Raw genomic sequence first — 18,312 nt, 5'->3', positions numbered from 1 at the left:
AGTCACCAGGATTTTCTTCTCCTCTGTGAGTCGCCTTCCTGCCATGATGACGTCATAACGCCCGTCTCTTTGTTCTGAGATCGACAGAATCTGGAATGCATTTATGACAAAGATTCACAGGGAAAATGAGCAGTGTTAGCCACTTAGACACTTGTAAACACACCACTCAAAGTTGCCTCTCCCAAACTCAACAAGCAAGTGTGTATATTATGTGGAATTATGGGTCAGATTTGTTGGAAGCAGTCAACAGACTAGTGTACATACCACTGTGATGAAGCTGCCATGGCCATGCTGTATCAACAGATAGGATGGTTTCCATGCTCAGGTGTTTTGCGCTAGGAACCAACCTGTTGTACTGTTCTACAACAGAAGCTAGGATCTCCTTCTCCTTCCTCATCTGTCGAAGGATCCTGGCACGAGCTTTTGTTCCGTCAGTGTCTTTATGCAGACGCTGAGACCTCCTTTTGAGCCCAAGCACCAGCATCTCTATCCTATTGGCCAAGGCATCAGGCTCATCAGCAGTAGTTGTTGGTGCTGCAGAAGAGAGGAAATAGGTGGGTACAAAACCACAGTATAAGACACAAGGATTAGGAACCCAATGTCAGTGAACTCCAGGTAACGTGACCATATCACCCCCATCTTAGCTGTCTTCACTGGTTACCCGTTCGATTTTAAGTTTTGACTTATAACTTTTAAAGCTGTGAGCAAATAATATGTGCATTAACAATAATCAATTCCTCACCTTCTGCCCACTCCTTCACCCAATCCTCCAACTGGCTCTCTGACACTGCTAATTCCACCTTTAGGGATTCCAGGTTCTGCTGTTGGCTTTGAAGACCTTTAACGGCCTACAATGACAAAGAATCAAAGACAAGAAAACAAATGTTGTCTCATACACGTAAAATACTGCCACATGTAATATTAAAAATCTTAAAGAACATCACTGATATCATTACCTTCTGATATTGGCGAGACAGCGATGTGGCTCAAACTGTACAACTTCCCACTGAAAGTAGCTCTTCTGGAAGGCATCTGTTGAGATCTTCCCTGTCTATTTCAAAATAAGGATATCAACAGTTTATAATGGGCAGGCAATAAATAAGAAACAAATTCAATGCACATGACAAAAAGAAAAAATATATACTGTTGGCTAACTAAATTAAATACTCACACGGCCAAAGTGAACAGTTCGCTGATCAAGCATTCTTAAAAATGCCTGGCAGGACAGTCCTGGTGCAGCCATCTTCATTTTCTCAAATGAGAAAAATATATCTGTGGCATAAACTGTTGCGAAATTAAGTGTAGCAGGCCAGCAGTTACTGCAAATGAGATCGTCCACTCCAGCAGTCCAAGTGGCTTGGCATGACTCGCAACTCAGGTCAGGCATGCTGAGATCATATCGCCCTAGAAAATCAAAGACACGCACACTGTAATGTAAAACCTAGCATGGCATAAATTAGTCAATAGGCATACGTTTGATTTCATAAATACACCTATGACAAGCCTTGTGGGTAAGTAAAAATACCAAGTAAAAATATATTTTTAAGATGCTTAAAAAAAAAAAAAAAAATCCTTACCATCCATTGTGATCACAGCAACAGCCTTTCCTGGGTTGACCCTCAATGCCTCCGATGCACAACCACAGATATTTGCAGGTATCCGCACAGGTACAAAGCACAGAAAAAGATCATTTGTGTCCAATAGGAAATAGAACATTACGATTGCTGGAACCACTTGAAGAGACTGAAAGAAGAGTGAGAAAGGTTAAAAAGATTCCATGACCGTAAGACAGGACAAAAAAATGCATTGTTTAGTGGTCAAAGTAATGAGATTAATGAGTCAGAGAGGATATGATATGGTGTACTCACAAACAAGAACTTACCACAACGGCAATGAGCCTCATCTACAATGCAGGTGGTTGGAGGCAAAGGCTGGAAGAACCCTGCATTCATGGCATCCCTGTTGTGCATCACGTTTCTAGTGTCTGTGTGCGTTTTGATGTCACATTCGGCACACAGGAATGGCCATGGTTCACAGCCATGACAGCAGACAGCAGCTGGACTGATGGCACACTGTTGGCACATGTGTGTGCCTACATGTGCCCTCGCTGCAACGCGGTTAATCAGCCAGGGTCTCTCTGCCCGCCATCTCTCTAAAAGAGAGTGGTTCCGCGTACTCCAGTCGGAGGAAGCCTGGAGAGGAGCTGGGGTTGGTGCTTCCTCGATGTCAGCCGATGCAACGCTCAGGGAGTGCTGGAGCTCTTGTATGAAACGCTCTGTTAAGATAGTATGGGATATTGAAAAACAACATTAGGTTATGTTTTACATTTACAATATAAAAAGTATAATAATGGCTGTGAAAAGGTTAGTTGCACATTTATTCTGGTAAATGTGCAATACAAACATATAATTAACATTCAAACTCATTGACAGATTATTAGAATATATCATGAACATATTGCTTTGCACTAATGAAATACACACCAACGGCATTTGGAGCAAAGGAGACCTTAGCATTAGTGTCAGGAAAATCGTTGGGAGGAACAGGTTTCTGACCGCAACCACCTGGATGAGCCTTCCGACTTGGACCAGCTACAACAGGAAAAAAAAAACACTGTCATCAACATTTACTCTCTCCTCAACATTTACTCACTGGCCTGGCATGTGCACTTAAGCCTTTCCAAATTGTCTAGAATGCCGCAGCATGATTGGTCTTCAACCAGCCAAAAATGTCACGTCGCTCTGGATTAAGAGCATCTGCTAAATGCATGAATTGTAAAAACTATAACTAACTATACAACTACATCCTATTTGCTGTAACACTAGTGTCAGCCTGGTTATTATCATGAGGACTATTAGACTTTTCCCTAACCATAACGTGGACAGTTCAGTCGCCTATGAATATGCAATCAAATAGGAATGATTGCTGTAGGTTGATTTAAAAAAATGTCTAGCTGTCCATTGGCAAGGCTCTCAGGACATCTTTTTTAAAGGAAGCCTTATCAAGGTAAATGTTGTTATATCCACAGTGATTTTCAATGTTTATTAGATTCACACACATCAACACAGACGGCAAAGCAAGGCACCAATCTGCTCATCAGGAGCAGTTAGGGGTTCAGTGTCTTGCCCAAAGTCAAGTGGACACTTCACATGGTCTGAAAATGTACGCGATCCACACATACAGTATGACCACTGAACATGGCAGCTGAGATAGGCTGCCGGGTTAAGTGGTCAGATGGGTGGATCGCAAAAGCTTTTGAAATTTTAAAGTGGATTTTATAATCGGCCTCAGGTCTAAATGAGTTAATGGTATAACAATACTGACCCTGATTTCTGGTTGATCCTGGCAGGGATGACATTTCTATTGCTGTCTCTCTTTTTCCACCTTACGGTCGGTCCAGGTGCCTTTGCCTTCTTCGCTGGAGTTGGTGGTGCTCTCCATTGTGACTCTGGAGGAATCAAGGCATTTAGACTTCTGGCCACAGCTGCCGCTTTTGCGGCATTTAAACACCTTTCAAGTTCCGTAACCATGGCTTTTGGATCACTCATGGTGACGGGTAACAACAAATAACAGACAAAGACAATGATAAGACAAACAAGGGTAAACACACACACACACACACACACACACACACACACACACACACACACACTAAGAGAAAGGTGTGGGGGGGGGGGGGGGGGGGGGGGGGAGAGAGAGAGAGAGAGAGAGAGAGAGAGTGCGAGAGAGAGAGAGAGAGTGGCTCTTAAAAGTGCCTTTTGGGTTGTTTGTTTGTTTGTTTGTTTGTTTAGGAGAGTTTGGTTGGAAGGATCTGTAAGAGAAAGCAACATATTCAGAATTACAATGAACAAAAGGAGAAACAGCCCTAAACCAGATATACAGAATCTTATACTTGCCCAAAAACACATCACGATACCTTTAATAGCTGCATACACTGAAATCCTGAGATAAACTCTGAGAGTGTACAGAACCGAATAGAACAGGGGTCTTCAACGTTTTCAGGCCAAGGACCCCCTAGCTGAGAGAGAGATGAAGCAGGGACCCCCTCTATATTGTATAAAATTGTGTTTCAGATTAAACTTTTTTGGTTTACTTTGTCTGCTTTTTCCCCCTCTATACATATAGCCTCTTTGCCAAAAAGTAGCCGATCTACAAGCTCTCAAGCGCGAGGCGTTGAGAGCTTGTAGATCTGCTATTTTCGGCTAATGTTCCCCTCAGAAAAGGAATTATAGGGTTCAAGTGGTTAATGTAAAAAAAAAAATCCTATCACACAAAGATTTGGCGGACCCCCTATAGTAGCTCTAAGGACCCCCTGTTGAAGACCCCTGGAATAGACCCTTATAGACCATATCCACACAGCGGCCATATTGCCAATGAAATGCCACCCCAGTTGCCACAGCAACGCAATGTTAAATTCCAAAATGGCCGCCGTGTGAATATGGACTATGGCAGTGGTTCTGGTTCTGGCTTTTCATGTGAAGCGCCCCAAATTAATATGTAACATATCAGTTTTAAGAAATAGATCCATAAGCTCACAACACGTCACATCGCAATGCTTTGTGAGCTTTTTGATCAGCTACTTTCGAATATCCAAACAACAACAACATTAACATTATAATACATTTAAATTAAGTGATTAAATAGTTCCTGTTTTAAAAAATCTTTATTTAACTCCTGGTACCAGCTTTATAGTTGAATCCTCTGCCCCCCGCCCCCACCCATCTTCTCTTATTCAACTGACCTTTATCCCAACATGTTTTGCATTGCACCTCTGTATGGTATATATAATATGACTGTTCAATTGAGTACAATGGACCAAAATGTAAACAAGCCCCTGGGGCTTATTGTGTTCATATTTTAGCATAACATTTGACTGTACTACTAGTACTGATTGATTAATTGATTTAATACTTTATTAGCAGTACAGGACAGTAAAGTTCTATAGGATTTAAACCACAAGAAAGCACTATGGCTCAATAGGATCCTTTTGTATTCTATTCATAATAAAACATCCATTTGTACACTCAGAATGGGAAACACAAACAATGATTACATTTCGTTTTGCCTTTAGTGTTGTGCAAACAAACATGGCATATAGAATACATAACTACACACAAATGAAGAGGGACACACACAAATAGCCGAGCTCATGTTGTTGTGTTTGTTTGTTATGGCTTGTTAGCTTAGGGATATGTCCACTGTAAAACAGTTTTAAACTTATACAGACCGACCAACTTGCTACTGTACACACCCTAACATGTTAGCAACAACCCTGTGTTGTGGTTCTATGATTTAGTGGTGGTGGGGGTGCAGATTTAACATGTATTTCTATTAAATAAATGAAAAAGTAACAAGACTTCACTTACCGCGATGTAGTTGAAAAACAATGCAATGCATCATGGGAGGCATAGACGCACATATGCATACCAGTGTTGCCAGGTATGCTTATTATAATTTCCCCAAAAAATGAATTTGAAAATAGCAGATCTACAAGCTCACAACGCGTCGCATCACGACACGTTGTGAGCTTGTAGATCTGCTATTTTCAAGCAGCTGACGTATATGTTTGAAGTGCTCATGAGTCATGTGGCCCATAGTTGCTTCTTTTGGGCTTGTTTTCCTAGACCAGTGGTTGCTTGTTTCTCTCACAGAATCTGGCAACGCTGGTAATGACGTTTTTGCTGCACAACTGCCCCTCAATATGATTGTTTACGTCCTAAATGTTACAAAAAACATGAAATCGTTTTGAGAAAAAATAAATGCTGCTATTTGTTCCTAAGCGACTGCAAAAGACTGCTGTTATTTGTTTCAAAAAGCTTTAAAAGAAGGCCAGAACCTTTACAGAACGTGAAATGTGCCTATAACCACATTTCCGGTTCAGAACGGATACGGAAACGTTATGTTTGTTTTCATGTATGTGGACGTGGTGAACATCCGGATGCAGTAGGCGGGATTTTATGAGTGCTAGGAATCAAGAAATTACAAATAATTATTTATTGCTAGAATTGTTCATACATTAGGCATTTAAGTGCCAGAATAATTGATTAGTGGACAAGCAGATCATTTATATAGATCTATTAGATTAAAATAAATAGTTTTGATCGGATCTTTACTACTGTCAATCAAGTCATACGGAAGTAAAGTGACGTGACGTCACGGGTATACAAAAGTTAAATAAAAGTGTCGTTCTCAACAAATACTCATCGAAAAATTACCAAACTAGTATGTAAATACTCAGAATATTTACAGGTTTTTGTGGGTGGTGGCGTGTGGTCTGGTGCATTTCAAACAAGCTTCTTAGCGCACGTTTTGGAATGCCAATGCATTATCAATGGCCCGCCTGTGACGGCGCAATGTGTCGTCTTTGGACCTCAATGAATGTCTATGAGTGACCGTGGAAGGCACAATGTGCCGTCTTTGGACCTCAATGAATGTCTATGAGTGACCGTGGAAGGCACATAATTACGTCGCTGGCGTCCAGCGACGGCATTCGGCTCCGTCGCGGGGTTCTGACAAAAAGGCAACCGGCTACGTTTTCGGAGTGAGACTGTGTTGGTTTTCTATCAATTACACACCCCATGAAGCATTAAATTCATGGAGATTTTTTATCGCATTCCTAAGCCAATAATTTGATGACTGGCGGAAAGATGCTAATGTATCCGGTAGGAGACTCAAAGGAGACTCTTTGAGTGTCCGACCGCCGGTCATCAAATTATTGGTTTAGGAATGTGACAAAAACAAAATAATCTCCAAAATAAGTCTTGTTTTGTGTGAACTACTCCTTTAAAGGGCAAGGCCACTTTGGTAGAGGTTTGCGTTGTGTAGTTACCTTGCCATGATGTAAAGATGTCTAAAATAATTGCTCCATTGATTATAAATTGATAGTGCTGTTCCTCTTTAATGTGTGGAGGCTCAGGCTCTGGTTCCTCCTTGACCAGACTGGGGATCCTCTCCTGTTCCTCTCCTGTACAGTGAAAATGCTCTATAAGTCACTCTTTTAGCACTTAAACAAAGGCAAACAAACGCAAACAAAGCTGATTAAGACAATATAGAACATCATCAAACCCAGTATAAATATAATAATTGCGTCGCGCGATCACTATATAGATTGCAATGTGTGCAGAGATTTGCACACATTTTTTTTTTTTTTTTTCAAAAATAGCAGATCTACAAGCTCATAGCGCGGCACAGGCTTGTATATCTACTTTTTTTTAATATCCAACAATGTGCTCTATATATATACAGTATATATATATATATATATATATATATATATATATATACATATATATACATACATATATATATATATATATATATATATATATATAACGTTATGTATACCTTATAAATAAGGGCCAAGGGCCTTTTATTTATAAGGTACAGTATATATTTTTACCATAGTATGTTTAGCATGAATGTTATGTTTAGCAAAATGTCATGATTCCCAAATCATACCCCATCAACCGTTAGTTAAAGACAGTTAATCATGGAAAATGATATTATTGAGCATTGGAACACACATTTTATTTAATTTTGAATATGGATAATGATTTCACGTACTATATTGACATATAATCAGTTTTTAAAACATCTTATAGGGACACAGCATTCCAGAGTTAAAAATAAGGGACAGAGCCCTCTATGTCTCGTCCGTCAGACTGCAGATGAACTCTTGAGATATCTTCCCAAATCTCGCGAGAGTGTGTTGCTGGGATAGAGAAAAGTTGATTTTCCTCTCATTTGCGTCTCTAAAAAAAAAAGCAATTTTAGTATGAAAATCTTGTACATATTGTGTCTTGTGATGGGTCCAATATTAGTTCAGTGACCATGGAGTTAAAGAATGGTTCAGAAGCAGTGTTCACGTTCACTCTTCCATTGGAGTCAATAGACTCCAAGCTGCTTCCTGTCTCCTAAAGAGGTGTCCACCTACGTCACGCAGAAACGGGAAGTAAACCGGAGATTGTGTATCTTGCTAAATGAACAATCTTTGGTTTAGTCTCTCTAGTCGTGCTGTAGTATACCAAACTAAACCGCTTTTAAACCAGGGGAATCATTTTGGAGGTGCACGGCACCGGAGGTTCCGGTCTTTGTTTCCGGCTACTTGATGACGTAAAGTTATTTCCGCTCCAGCCGGATCAGAAAGCCAACATGTATTGATGCCATCAGGCTGCATGACAACAACAACAACACGACGACGAGGTAAATGTCATTAAACTACACAACAGAGCAGAACATTACATTACATTACATTAGATTCCAGTTGGAACCAGACGGAGGCTTTTTCATGGTGGAATCAGAGGTAATGTAAATAATGAACTACTTTACAGTAAAGGTTCACTGTAGCATTTTACCTCCAGATGCTAAGATGCTAATGTTAGCAATGCCACAGTCATTCAAGGTTTGATACAGTGGTGTAAAGTAACTAAGTATATTTACTCAAGTACTGAACTTTAGTACAATTTGGAGGTATTTTTTACTTTACTGGAGTATTACCAAATGTCAGTACTTTTACTTCCACTGCATCTCAGAGGAATATATTTTTACTCCACCACAACTATTTTACAACTTTAGTTACTAGTTACTTTGTAGATTTTGATTATTATTAAAAAACATACATTAACAACTTCAGTCCTATATACATTTTGGCCAATTGAAAATAGCCGATCTACAAGCTCACAATTCAACACATAGTGAGCTTGTAGATCGGCTATTTTCAAAAGATTTGTATACATTTAAAAACTTGTGAAATGGGGATATTGAGTACAATACTTTCTACTTTTGGTACTTTAAGTACATTTTGATACCAACATGCTAATGAAATGTAACTATTTACATCTCTATTTCATGTTACTGGTCTAATGAAGATGTTGACAAACAGTGTAATAGTAGTTAGTTAAATATGTTATATGTGTAAGTTATAGACCTATATGCTGTAACTATGATGGTCGTAGTGAAACAGCAAAAATAGCTGATCTACAACAAGCTCACAACATGTCAAGTGGGCTTGTAGATCCCTTTAATTTTAATCTCAGAACTCTTACTTTTTACCAGCAAGCCTTTTAAACCTTTCTAGTAGCCCTCTGATTTCTCACCCCTGTTATTATTTTCTTTCTTTACATGTTTATTTAATATAGTCTCTTATCGTGAAGCACTTCAATATTTGTCTCAACAGCTGAACGCTTTATAAACTAAAATAATTAATTAAATAATAATGGTTATTATTTTTATTGTTGTTGTTGTTATCGACAGTATGATTATAATTTACATTACAATTATATGAAAAGAAAATTGATAATTCAGATCTGTGTTCATGATTTCATTATTATTATTATTATTATTATTATTTATTTCAGATAGGTTAGTTCAGAGAGACAGTAAACACAGAGAGAGTAGGGGAGTGACATGCAGCAAATGGTCCTGCTGGCTGGGAATTGAACCAGGGACTGGCCCATGTGGTGCATGCTCTAACCACTCTACTCTAAGCACAAAGCAAAGCCATTACATTGCCGTCGAGGAGAAACCTTTTATCTCTATTTTAATATTTTCTTTCTTTATTTTTTGTCAATTCATATCCTAATTTGTTGTTCTATAAAAGTAGCAGATCTACAAGCTCACAATGTACTGTGATGTGATGCGTTGTGAGCATAGGCCGTAAAAAAGAATGGACAAAGTGACGCCATTGGTTTCTACAGACCCGTTTTGAAGCCTGTTTTTCAGCCATTTCAAATCTGCCATCTTTCTATATCCGCTCTGAAATGTTAACAGAAATTAATGCTATTGGCTGAAACCGCAGCAAGGGCTGGTCTTCACTCTGTAGAACTAGTAGAAACCCTAGAAACATACCCTACTTTATCATTAATTTGACAATTAATGGGACCATAATTTACTAAACGCATATCATGATGATTTAAACCAGGGGTCTTCAACGTTTTCAGGCCAAGGACCCCCTAGCTCAGAGAGATGAAGCAGGGACCCCCTCTATAGACGGGTTTCCGCACGACGTCATCACAGAGCAGAATGCGCAATCTGCGCATGCTTGGGGTAGAACGAACCCAGAAGCGCCGTTCACTCTGCTGTTGTGTTCGGGAGTTAGATAGGCATAATGCTGCTATTATAGGCATAATAGGCATAATGCTGCTATTATATACAAATAAAGGACAAACAGATCCAACTTCCGACAAATCATTTTTATTGAGTAAACAAGATATTACAAACTGCATAATTTAATCTACTTTCATTAAACCCGGTGAAGACCATTTCTTTTATGAATGGACATTTGACCAGAGCTGCTGCGGGTAATACCGCCCTCTATAGGCTCACTTTAGAAATTGCATGCAAATCCCTCTCTTGCGCGTGCAGCATCCTCATGTTTACAAAGAGGAAACCCGTCTATATTGTCTAAAATTGTGTTTCAGATTACTTGGTCTGCTCTTTTTCCCCTCTACACATATACCTGCTTGCCAAAGATAGCCGATCTACAAGCTCACAACTGCGAGGCGTTGTGAGCTTGTAGATCGGTTATTTTTGGCTAAAGTTCTCCTCAGAAAAAGGGATGCTAGGGTTCGAGTGGTTAAGGTAAAAAAAAAATCGTATCACACAAAGATTTGGCGGACCCCCATTAGTAACTCTGAGGACCCCCTAGGGGTCCTGGACCCCCTGTTGAAGACCCCTGATTTAAACAATACTTTAAACTAGCGATTGAAAACATAAAGCATCAGGGACCCAAATGTATACTTTTCCCAGGATTTTTAAATGGGAAGTAGAACAAAAAAATACAAATAAGGGGGATTTGTATGGACCCGTTTGAGTACTAAACAGTTTTCTGTAATGGTGGCCCCCAATTTGCATATTTAGGAGTACGCTTACCACTAATTACATAAAATAAATACCTTACACGCATTGTCTGACCCTCAGAACATAGATATATACACGTTATTTGTCAGTGTTGTTTGCTTTGTTATAGAGTTATTGAAGAAATTGTGCAAAAGCAGCCATTTTGTTATGCAAATTGGAAGGTTAAAAAACAAAAAAATGTTGCTTGGGTACCATGTTTTTCAGATTCAGCACCCTTGCATTATGTAAATTGGCCTGGTACCCCACTTTTGCCCTAAAATGCCTCTAACAATGACATTTTTCAGATATCCCACCCTTCTAAAAGCCAGCAATAGGGTGGCTGTTAGGGCTGAGTGATGGGGTGGGTTCTCAGCTTTTGTCTGATGTCAGAAGGGCCGAGATAAAAGGTTGGCAATGACTGTACTAGAATACCTAGTATAGAACCCTGCGTGGCCCCAGTCAACTATGTATGTAGGTTTTAGTTGTCTAAAGTGTTTCTATAATTTCTACCTCAGCTTTGATGATCATGACCCTGCAATGAACCGTGAGAATCCCTCCCGAACATAAGTGCTGGAGATGGATGAACAGAAACTTCCAGATGCCTTCACATGGAAGATGAACGGTATAAACACTCAATATCACTGCTTCAACAAGTTTCACAACAACCAATTCATAGTCTGTACTTTTATAATCACAATTATATGCCAAATCTGATTGGGAATTTCTAAAGCCTGATTTATACTTAGTTGCACGTCAATTTTGTGCGCCCAAAACATCACTCTGGACACACCAAACTGGCTTGTCCTGACTACTACAGATTTTATCACATTTTAGATGGTGATTAATTGTTATCATCCTATAATTCTACAAAGCTCTGTGCGTGCTGCGTGCGTGCGTCCCCAAAATCTCTTCTGCCCGGTTCTCCTCCGTGGCTGGAGCAATTGATCTGAATTTGGCAGTAACTGGGAGCCAATGGAGGGAGTGGAGAAGGGGGGAGGCATGTGAACTTTTTGTCTGGTTGAAGACCAAGAGCGCTGCTGCATTCTGGATCATTTGGAGAGGCTTAAGTGCACGAGCCGGGAGGCCAGTAAGGACAGAGTTACAGTAGTCAAGTTTTTATATGACTGAGGTCTGGATAAGGAGGTGGGCTGACTCCTGGGTGAGGAAGGGTCTGATCCTTTGAATGTTATAGAGTGTAAACCTACAGGATCAACTGACCACTGCAATGTCTGTAGAGATGTGCACACATTTTCATTTGTTTTCAAAAATAGCAGATCTACAAGCTTGTATATCTGCTAGTTTTGAATATCCAACCATTGTGCTATACATTGGTACATATACACATTCATTATCACAATTATGTGTAAGACAATTAATCGTTATCTAAAAAAGTCATGATCATGACGGTTCTACCAACGTGATCTGATGCAGTTTGTACTGGTCAGGAAAAGACAGTTTGATATGTCACAGCCTTGGAGGGCTGTTTTCGGGGCACGGAACAGACGAGCATCTAAATATGAATTAGGCTTTAGAAACTACCAATATTTTATATAGTACAATTATTCATAATTTGGGTAAAGTAACAAAATAAATGAATTCAAATTCCTTTTCTGAATATGCTTTGGAGCTGAGAAGGTTTCTTGCTAAAACGTTGAAGCCTGATTTCTCAGAATTTCAGTTTTCAGAAACGCCTCAATAATTCCTAGTTAGAGATGATGGTCAATGTAAGAGATGATAACCTCATTTTGTACATGGAACATGGAAGACAAAATTAATAATTAACATTTAAGTTACATGTTATTTTTCTGGTCCTAGACACCCTGCACAACATGGTTGTGTGTAAAGCGGAGGTTTCCCCTGAACAGGAGAGCGGCCCCAGTCTGGTGAAGGAGGAACCAGAGCCTCCACACATTAAAGAGGAACAGGAGGAGAGGAGCCCCAGTCTGGTCAAGGAGGAACCAGAGCCTCCACACATTAAAGAGGTACAGGAGGAGAGGAGCCACAGTCTGGTCGAGGAGGAACCAGAGCCTCCACACATTAAAGAGGAACAGGAGGAGAGGAGTCTCAGTCTGATCAAGGATGAACCAGAACCTCTGCACATTAAAGAGGAACAGGAAGAGTTACTTCAAAGACCAGAGACACCTGATGGATCAATGATGACATTACTAGCAGTGAAACATGAAGATGATGATGAAGACGTCTCTTCACACTGTTCTGCAGTGAGAGAAGTTGAATCTGACTCTGAAGTCACTGAAGACAGTGATGAGTGGGAGGAGACCAGTGGAGGTCAGTCAGCTTTAAACACTCAAATCAACACAAGACACTAAAGGCCCTATTTTTGCCGGTGCCTTACCCATTATCCCTAAACTTCTTTGCTACTTGTTACTATTAAAAAAAATATATATACAAAGTTCAAATAACCAATCTACAAGCTCAAAACGTGTCTATGTAGATCGGCTAGTTGAACTACTTGAAAATGTTTTTAAAAATAGTCAAAAATGGCAAAGAAGTTTAGGGATAATGGGTAAGGCACCGGCGTAAATAGGGCCCTATATGTAAAAGGAAGGACAAATATTATCATTGAGCAACAAGCTGTCCCTTGACATGAAACCATCAAAACAAACTAAATGTAATTGTACAGAGTGTAGCTAAACTAAACCTTAAATAGTGAATGTTCTGTTAATACATACAGGGGACAAATATTTTAGTTGTAAAGTTTGCATCAAAACAAAGCTCTAATGAAAACGACCTGAATCAGTTGGTTGACTAAAAACAACAGAAATCCCTTAGTTGAGCATTTTGTAGCAAAACATCATTAATACAGGGAAGACATATTTTAGGCCCCGTTTAGACTGGCAGCCAAATCCAGCCTAAATCAGATAGATGTCATATCCAGATTGGAATCCGATCAGTTTTATGAAGTCTGAACAGAGACAGGTCACATGGAATCTGATTTTTACAAATCTGACTTGAGCCACATTCAGAGGTGGTTTCAAATCTGATTTCTAAAGATGCGTCTCAGTCTGAACGCAGTAACCTGCTCTAAACACCCAAGTCACATATCAAACTGTCCAAAATGTCACTCTGAGCGCCACTGACGTCATTACAGAGCACGAGAACTGATTTTGATTTACGAGAGAGCAAGGGGTAATCCTAATGAAAACAAAACAATAGTGCAGCATAAGTTTCCAGAAGAAATGGTGAGCAGCGTACTGTGGACAGACGGAGAAATGCAATGTATTTTGTTGTTGTCGCTTGTCGTCTGTTATGTCACATTTACTGAACGTAATCAACTAGTGCCTACGTCATGACACCTACGTCGTTACCACGGTAACAAAAGCACACATAATGGTGTATGTCGACACAGGGTGGCTTTGGGTTGACATTGTTTAAATCAGTCTGAACACACAGATCTGTGACAGATCCGTCACTTGCAAATGCAGTGTGAACAGTCGGGCTTTCGGATCGGATTTGAGAAATTAATCGGATTTGACTGCAGTCTGAACGGGGCCTTAGTTCAAGAAGTGAGGTCATCGATCTTGTTTTCGGGACGTTTTTCCAACAGATGCACTAGAATGAATCAGAAGCTCAGCTACAAAACAATGACAGAATGTTGGGTTTACAAAAACACCTCAATAAAATAAAATGAAAATGACCAACGGGCATAATTTTTTTCGGTAACATAAACCAAGTGATATCAAGTAATTAACAAACCTATTATCACCCTTTTCTATTCTTAGGTGATATATCTTCATCTCTTGTGGCATCTAACAAGGCACAACAACACCCACAGACCAGAAGGGCTCAGGATTCACACAAACACCCAGATGAACCTTCTTCCACTTCTCTTCTGGCTCATATGAATCCAGCGGTGGTGGTCCTTCACAGACTTCCTCTGAACATGGTTCACCGGGCTCTCCATCCACCAGCAGCCCTGCAGCAATGCAGCAGTGATGAGGAGGACAATGTTAGTCATTCTGACACGCCGTGGGAACCAAAAGACCACAGTGGCAACCACTCCGATTGGTCGTACTCCCACTCAAAGTCCCGCTCAAAAAAGAAGAGAAAGGAGCCGAAGAAAGGCAGAAAACTCAACGAAGATGTCACTTCAAAGACACAGACGTCACAAGCCAACAGCAATGGTAATTAACCCTTTCAATCCGGGAGCGCAACTGTGTAATTTTAGATTTATTTGGCTATTTCTTTTTTAAAACAATCGTGAAAATGTGTGCAAATCTTTGAAAACATATATATCTGCTGTCAGGTAGAAACCAGCTAACTCCAAAATGTTCCTTTTTTTAGGAAATGACAAAAAAACAAAACAAAAAGTGGAGTTAGGAGGTTTTGTTCATCATTGATAAGAACAGCTGAATGGACCTCCAAGCTCACAATGAGGTTGGAGGTCAAAAGGGGGTGGAGCCTTGAGTCAGCAAAACCAGCTAACTCCACCCCCCTTTGGTGGAGTTAGCTGGTTTTGTCAGAAGCACTTTTTAATGCTTTTCGTTGATTCAATATGTTTTCTATCAACACAGACATAAAGGGTGTTTAATAGAACTGATGTATGGGGGGAAAATGCAAAAGCGGAAAATGGAGTTAGCTGGTTTCTGCCCGACAGCAACGATATACACTTTTAACTCAAATGTTTGCTACTGGGGGTCCCTGGAACAAAATATTTTGAGATGGGGGGTCCACGGCCAAATACATATAATTTTGGGATTGTCCTTGACATGGAAAAAGTTTGGGAACCACTGATAATAGCAACGTAAGTTTTGTTCTTTTTGTTTTTAACCGTAGAAGACATTTGTAGCAAAGATTTGTGTTAAAAAAAAAGCAAATCTAAAAGCTCATAGCGCGGCCCTAGGCACCGGGTTATGAGCTTGTAGATCTTAGATCTTGTAGAAATTAACTATTAACTAATATGTTTACCGTATACATTAGCAATAGACACGAGAGGGAGTGCGATATTGAGGTTATTGCAGAAACTGAAAATAATCTGGACTAAGGGAACAGTGACGTTACACATTGGTTTCTACAGACCCGATTTGAAGACCCTTTTTTGACAAATTTAAATCCACCATGTTGGAACTTCTGATCCAGAAACGCAAATAGTTTAACAAATAATAGAACATATATGTTTATTTAGTTTTGTTGGGCAATTCACTCAAACTAAGCCACTTTTTGCGTGTGATCTGTGTTTCCTTGTAAAAACACAGTCTGACTGAGTCAATAAGTTGTCCCTGTTGCTTCAACCAGACAATGAGTTAATAATGAGATAAACAGAGATTGTAATTGTATTATTACCACACATAGAAAGACCAAACTTCAGGGTTGGCTCATATAATGACAGTGCAATTAGTCTATTTTATTCATTTATTTTATTATCATTATTATGTTTTTCCTGGCACCATTGTTAAACAGACAAGACTGAACATAGTTCAAATGAATGCCTAGATGTTCCTCTTCGTCTCCAGTGGTACATTATTTTAATGTATTTGGGAATCTACCAGCTAGTTGGCCCGGTTAAATGGGCATCATTGAGGTTTTTGTGACCAGTGGTTAAACAACTTTTGTCAGCTTTGACCAGCTCGGACTCTTTATTTAATTACCTGGTTATTGAATGAAATAACCAATTCATTATTATCCCACAGTGACAACAGTACAGCCTACAGAAAACACATAAGGTTATCATATGCAATTATGCATGGCCTGAGGATTCTGGTTTACTCGTATTTAGCATTACATATTATCATATTTAACACAGAAGCTTCCTCGTGTTTCACACTGAAGTCTGCACACTTAAGTCGTCTGGTTGTGAAGAGGAGGCGTTGAACATTCAAGCTGTCTGGAAATAACTATTCATGAATGACATTGAGACATGCTGAATTGGGTTGGCACTCAACAGTACAAACCAGAATAAGTGGGATTTGTTAATTAATGGAGCAGCAAATTGCACACATTCAAACTCATTCATGAAATGTAGGTGAGTAGCTATTATGAGATGATCTTTGATTCAAATATATTATTTAACTATGTTTTAACGGGAATTACCGAGACGATTTTACAGAAATGTTAACAGAACAGAGTAGTACAGGAAAATGATGTTAAATTATTAGATGTTAATGTTTTAATTTTATTTTCAAGGCATTATTTGTACTGGCCCCACCGGGCAAGTGCTTGGTGCGATCTGCTGGCCCTGACGGTTTAAAAAGTACATCCGGGACCCCTGTTGTTTTCATGTCATTATAATTAATCTGTTGGATAGATGATGGAGTGTTTACAAGTACTCACGATTTTGAATCTCTCTCTCTCTCTCTCTCTCTCTCTCTCTCTCTCTCTCTCTCTCTCTCTCAGAAATGAGTTCCCAGTCCTCCCAGAGTCAGGTCCTCTCTTGTTCTGAGTGTCCATACACCTTCACATCTCAGGTCGCCCTCCATAAACACATTGAACAAAGCCACAACGACCTCTACTGCCAAATGTGGAAGAATGGACCGGTCACCTCAGCAGCCTTTGTGCAAATAACAAACTCAGTCACCAGCCAGAAGCATAGAGACACAGACGAACCAAGATCCTACAGTTTCAGTCGGTCAAATACCCTGAAGACACACCTTCGTGTCCACACAGGAGAAAAACCTTTCCCCTGTAAACATTGTGACAAGAGTTTTAGTTGGTCAGCTCATCTTAAGAGACACCTTCGTGTCCACACAGGAGAAAAACCTTTCCTGTGTAAACATTGTGACAAGAGTTTCAGTCTGTCATATACCCTGAAGACACACCTTCGTGTCCACACTGGAGAAAAACCTTTCCCCTGTAAACATTGTGACAAGAGTTTCAGTCTGTCATATACCCTGAAGACACACCTTCATGTCCACACAGGAGAAAAACCTTTCCCCTGTAAACATTGTGACAAGAGTTTTAGTAGGTCAGATCATCTTAAGAGACACCAGCTTATCCACACAGGAGAAAAACCTTTCCCCTGTAAACATTGTGACAAGAGTTTTAGTAGCTCAGCTCATCTTAAGAGACACCAGCTTGTTCACACTGGAGAAAAACCTTTCCTCTGTAAATATTGTGACAAGAGTTTCAATCAGTCAAATGCCCTGAAGGCACACCTTCGTGTCCACACAGCATAAAAACCTTTCCCCTGTAAAACAGTGTGACATTTTTTGTACCTCAGATTATAGTAAGAAACACCAGCTTGTCCACACTGGAGGCTCTCGTCTTTCCACCCTAAAAGAAAACGTTTTTACAGCGATCGTCCATTCTGTTGTAATCGGCTGTTGAAAATGGCTCGTTTGCATACACAAAATAAGAAATACGAGCTAGATGTGTTTTTCTACATCTCATAACATGGAAGTGGATGGACTCATTGTTTTTGGGATGTCGTCATCTCTGCTTCTATGATTCTCTCAGAGTCAAGGGATCATTCATAGGTTAAGGAAGAGCGGCCTCTAGCATATATATTTTTTTAATGTTTTA

At 39.8% G+C, this 18,312-nt stretch overlaps 1 protein-coding gene across 1 annotated transcript; it reads right to left on the bottom strand.

The window, feature by feature from the left end:
* Window positions 1-343: 343 nt before the first annotated feature.
* LOC311043783 (uncharacterized protein) lies at window positions 344-1,670 on the bottom strand. Its single transcript, XM_084055146.1, has 5 exons — window positions 1,578-1,670; window positions 1,172-1,404; window positions 957-1,051; window positions 743-848; window positions 344-534 (listed from the first exon to the last, which is right to left on the bottom strand). Exons 1-4 carry the CDS (start codon window positions 1,582-1,584, stop codon window positions 803-805), a joined length of 381 nt encoding a protein of 126 aa, XP_083911272.1. The 5' UTR covers window positions 1,585-1,670; the 3' UTR covers window positions 344-534; window positions 743-802.
* Between the last annotated feature and the right edge of the window lie 16,642 nt (window positions 1,671-18,312).

This window comes from Gymnoscopelus microlampas (genome assembly GCF_963454915.1).
Source record: "Gymnoscopelus microlampas genome assembly, chromosome: 4".
Taxonomy (NCBI): domain Eukaryota; kingdom Metazoa; phylum Chordata; class Actinopteri; order Myctophiformes; family Myctophidae; genus Gymnoscopelus; species Gymnoscopelus microlampas.
Note: the sequence above shows the minus strand (reverse complement) of the source record. Positions and strands in the feature narration are given on the sequence as shown.

Excerpts from the sequence above, each read along its gene's own strand:
- LOC311043783 (XM_084055146.1), bottom strand. Across the intron at positions 1,052-1,171 it reads GAACTGTTCACTTTGGCCGT|ACAGGGAAGATCTCAACAGA; the intron begins GTGAGTATTTAA and ends ATTTTGAAATAG. Across the intron at positions 849-956 it reads TGTCTCGCCAATATCAGAAG|GCCGTTAAAGGTCTTCAAAG; the intron begins GTAATGATATCA and ends TTGTCATTGTAG.